The sequence below is a fragment of the Anneissia japonica genome, unplaced genomic scaffold, assembly GCF_011630105.1.
Source record: "Anneissia japonica isolate Jap-2015-1 unplaced genomic scaffold, ASM1163010v1 scaffold2320_len370340_cov150, whole genome shotgun sequence".
Lineage (NCBI taxonomy): Eukaryota > Metazoa > Echinodermata > Crinoidea > Comatulida > Comatulidae > Anneissia > Anneissia japonica.
The window spans coordinates 352,960-358,049 of record NW_022705529.1 but is presented as its reverse complement, the minus strand read 5'-3'; the positions used below and the strand labels follow the sequence as shown (position 1 = coordinate 358,049).

At 48.1% G+C, this 5,090-nt stretch overlaps 1 protein-coding gene across 1 annotated transcript; it reads right to left on the bottom strand.

Moving 5' to 3' along the window:
- Positions 1 to 4,502: 4,502 nt before the first annotated feature.
- On the bottom strand, positions 4,503 to 5,018 carry LOC117105614. The gene has a single exon (XM_033246791.1). It carries the CDS (start codon positions 5,016 to 5,018, stop codon positions 4,503 to 4,505), a length of 516 nt encoding a protein of 171 aa, XP_033102682.1.
- Positions 5,019 to 5,090: the final 72 nt, after the last annotated feature.

The window sequence follows — 5,090 nt, the reverse complement described above, 5'->3', positions numbered from 1 at the left end:
CTTCTTCAGATAATCCAATTCGGCTACTGTGTAACCCTTCAAAACGAACACCCAATTATCTGACCACTCTTCTCGTATTTCATACATTCTGCACAATTTCACTCCTGTCTCTTATACATCTTAACTACAATCTTCCAAGATATATTTTTCGCGGTGTCGATTCGTTATCGCGTCGTAGAGTTCATTCGCGTCGTAGATGTGTTCTCGCGTCGTAGATTTTCTTCGCGTTGTAAATTTTCTTCGCGTGGCAAATTTGCTACCGCGTCGCTGATTTCATTCGCGTCGTGTTTCGCTATTTTTCGCGAATGACTCTCAGTCTCAATCAAGACGAACTCGATCAAGTTTACGACAAACATGGCAATTCTTACAATCTACACTTACCTTAAAACCTAACTGTTGTTACTTACGCTTATACTAAACTTAACATAATTACTAAAAACCTTTACCTTATCTACCGTTCCTTACGGTCGTGCACGAAGCAGTGGTCGAAGTCGAGTCGGTCGGCGAACGACGTCGAAGAACAAGTCGTTACCTATGCGCACGGATCCAAAAAAGGCCCCGTTGAGGTTGTTCGACACCTTTCACATTACTTGCGCTACCAGAGGCAAAGCCCGCATAATGCTTAGGTGGAGCTCACCAAGTCCGCCGAAGCGATCACATATACAAGGCCTCACAAGCCCGATAGCTGCGTACTCCCGAAGGTACATGTTCACAACCGGAACTCCCCCGAACCGCAGACGGGAGCCGTGTCGCGGGTGCAGCAAATCTAGCCTGCTTTGCGGCCGTCCATGGAAGATGTACCACTATTGGAATTTCACCAATAAAGCAGATTACTCCCTAGACGCTGTTTACAGCTTTACATTCGTTGCTCTTCGAGGCCTCCAGCATCCGCACGACACACTTCCTCCGTTCTCCATCCGACAGCGACTTCGACCGTCCTCCGTGAAACTTGCGTAAGGAATGAACGATTTTCTAACACCGACTCCCATTTATACCTTTCGGTGAATCGTGCCACGCTAACTCTGGACTTCGATTGGTCGGACAAATCACGTGACCCAAATTCTCGATGCCGATTGGCCAACATCTTGGCGCGAAAATCGGTAGACCGGAACGCCGGCATCCGGCGCCCGCCGTTGCGAGCCGGCGTACGCCGGACGCCGTCCCGGTCGTCGCTGCGAGTCGGCGGACGGCGTTTGTGACACCGGACAGGGAGTCGCTGTTACGTACGCCGGACTGGCCGTCCTGGTCGTCACTGAGTGTCGGCGGACGGCGTACGTAACACCGGACTGGCCGTCCTTGTCACGTTCGCCGAACGCCGGACTGGTCGTCGTTTCGAGCCGGCGGACGGCGTACGTGACACCAGACTGGCTGTCCTTGTCACGTACGCCGGACGCCGGACTGGCCGTCGTTGTTTGCAGCCGTCGTCTTCTCGAGTCGGCGAACGGCGTACGTGACACCAGACTGGCCGTCGCTGTCACGTCCGCCGGACTGGCAGTCGTCGTCACGTACGCCGGACTGGCAGTCGTCGCGATCCGGCACGACGGCGTACGTTGGACTGGCAGTCGTGGTCGGTGGTCGCGGACGCGGACGCGAGCAGGCGAAAGGACACCGTCATGCCGTCGATCGATTTTTTTGCCGGCGTAGTCGGTCTCCGTCCGTGGTCGTTATCAACTTGTACACGATAATATACACTGATTCAATGTATGTACGCCGGCTCATTTCTTTGGGTGCGAGTAGGCACAAATATTATATATTTATGTCATCCATAACAAAATAAAATAGAAAAAGATATAAAAGTAACACAATAAAAAACTAAAGACAACAATTTAAAACTTCTTTCGTTCTTTATTTATTTGTTATGGAAAGTTACTTTTTTTTCTTTTTTTGTTTCATTAACATCGGATAACGTCCCAACTTTGACCATCATCTTCTTCGATATTTATTATCTTCCACATGTCCATTTCGAAAGGGTTCGTCGTCGGTTGAAATTTCGCCAACACCAAAACTTTGAACAAAGTGAAACGACTCATCAGATTTTTCAAAATCCGATAACTGAATCTTCCAGGTTCGTATTCGCCGTCCAGATCGAACACGACGATTTGATCTTGCTCGCGACGCTCCTTGAACGTACGTGAAAAATAACGGTACGTGGCATTTGTGAAAAGCAAACCACCCATAACTGTTTTCATGTATCGCGCCAGGAAGGTTTTTCCGGTTCCTCCGATCTCGTCGACCACCCAATGCACGCGTCGTACTGTCGATACACGTCGGCCAAAGGCTTGATGGAACCGTCCCACAGCCGACAGGATAGTACCTTGGACAAGTTGACTGCATCGTTGACTCGGTGTGCAGGGAATGCCGATCCTGTTTCGCTTCAGATTCAACTGTTCCAAAACCAGAGCTAGCTTGTCCCTGTCTCTTATACACATCTAGATGTGTATAAGAGACAGGTCGCGTCTTGGAACGTTTTTTTGGGGCGTCTGCGACCACTGGATCTTCGTTCGCCTTTTCTTTACGTTTTCTCATCAACTTCGCACGTCCTCTCTTTCTCCCATTTCGATATCTCTTCTTCACGGTCTTTTCCACCAAACGTTTCACAGCTTCGCAAACTTCGCTGTTCGTTTTCGCGTCGATGCCGTCTGAAACTCCGAAGTAGTACGTCGGTGCATCCATCTCCTCCGTCGAACTGGGTTCGACTTCCTTTTTGGAATGTCGAACCCTTTCCATGTACAAACTATGGAAATTTAGAGTTTTCTCGACGTCGTGAGATTTCCAAGGAAAGCTCGAAGCAAGCCAACCCAAAAGGTGCTTCTTCCCTGTCTTCGGAGCGATCACTTCTGTGAATTGAATGTATTCGATGAGATTTTTCTCCTTGAATTTTCTATCGGAAAACAGCATCATGTACTCAAATTCCTCTTCCGTGAGATCGCGCGCGACGAACACCCAACACCTTACTCCCGCACGTTTTCTCTCGTAGAGTTCTCTTCGCAGCTTCAAACCAAAGCCGTTTAGGTCGGCCGGATCACCGAACGAGTACGTCGGCTCTAGGGGGTTCATAGTGCAGAGAACTTCTTGGTTTTCCTTCTTACCTCTCATGTTATGCAAAGAAATCGGTCGGAGTTGAGAACAGTTTCGACGTCTTCCTGTTTACGAGGTATCTTTGAAATGAGCCAACCTCGAATGTATGTCGCCCCGTTTCGGTGATTTGTCTTCTCCGTGAATCGCATGTACTTAACTTCCATCTTCTTCATAAACTCGGGCTCGGAAAACTTCTTCAGATAATCCAATTCGGCTATTGTGTAACCCTTTAAAACGAACACCCAATTATCTGACCACTCTTCTCGTATTTCATACATTCTGCACAATTTCACTTCTCGCAGCTAAATGTACCGAAAATGACATATCGATCACTGTTATACACACCGGAAGCGGCGCCGACGATAGTTGGGGCAGCCGGGCACCGTTTGCAAAGAGAGTCATCATAGGAAACAAAATAAGCAAAACAAAACAAAAAATTACGTTTCTTTCGTCTTTTATTTATTAACCAAATTACATTATCTTATTTATCTGCGAACTAAACAAACGTTTAAGACTATTAAGTAATAATATGAAACAATTGTCCGTTTTGGTCGATGCGACGTACTTCCAGACGATCGTTACCCATTCTCTTCATGTTGGGCTCGAACCTGGCCAATACCAAAACGTGCACCGGATCAATAAGGTAATTTTCTCCTCTGTACTTCATCGAACGATCCTTCAGATCGTTAATCAACTTGTAGTTGAAAAACCCAGAGCCGTTCCGTTGTTTGCGGGAAAGATCAAAGACGACGATCCCCGTTCCATCGCGATGTTTGCGAAAGGCGCGTGCGAAAAGCCGGTAACTGGAACTGGTATATATACGGCCGTCCATGACTGCTCTTACGTACTGTGCGAAAAAGTCTTCCCGGCTCCGCCACTTTTATCGACAACCCAGTAAATGTTGTGGTCGTGTACAGGCCCGGTCAACACATCCATCAGGCTTTCCTGCCACGGCCTCAACGCACACCGTTCGTATCCGTTTCTCTGAATCTCCAATTCACGTCGGTTTCCAACAGTCCTCATTGGGGGCGGCAATCGAAAGCCTGAACGCTCTTGCTTTTTTTTAGTACCTTCGTTGTCCTCAAGATCTATCGTGATATTTTTTACGGCGAAACCGTCGAAAAAAAAGATGTGGGAATGTTTTCGAATTCGCTTCTCCTTTCGTTTAAGCAACCTCTTCTGCCTCTTTTTCTGGAAACGTTTTATTTTCTTATCTTCACTATCCTTCTTTCGTTTCACCGCTTCGTTTCGCGTTGAGTCCTCAAAATTTGCACAATAGATTTTATCTGCCAGAGCCTCGAATTCCATTACGTGCTTCGATTGTTGCTATAACACGAAGATCGAATGGTGAAATGAGGGTAGACACTAAAATCGTTTATTTTATATAGTGGGAAAATGAAATATCTCCTGCTTGTCGGTCGCGATTATTCCAACTCGTGGCCGCCGCTGCCGATCTTTCGGATACGCCACCTGTCGGCGGACATGGTGTGAAGGTCGGGCGGAAAGTTGGCGAACACAACGACGTGAGGCACTGCGAACAGCTTCACCTTGCTGTGGTACTTGGGGCTGAAGAGACGTCCGTTCTTGAACCTCTCCATCAGATCGTAATTCACGCGTTTCTTCTGGGAGTTGTGCAGGTCAAAGACGACGATGCGCTGTCCGTCGTAAGCGTACGCGGCGTCGGCCCCCTTCTTGCAGCCGTCGAACACGATCGCTTCCATCGACCTGGACAGGTAGGACGCCATGAAACTCTTTCCTACGTTTCCACGAGGCTCGTGGTACCAGTAGACGGCGCGCAGGTCCGGTCTTCTTGACAGCTCGTCCATAAGTCCTTGTTGCCACGGTCTCAGCACGACGGTGCTGAATACGTCGTTCTTTTCTTCGTCGAATGGCTCGGCGGCCACTTGATCGTCTGAGTCGGCCATCGATGGAGAGGACATTACAAGTTAATTTGTCGATAATGATCGGACGCACGTGTATATAAATATATCTATGCACTAACTCCTTATCGA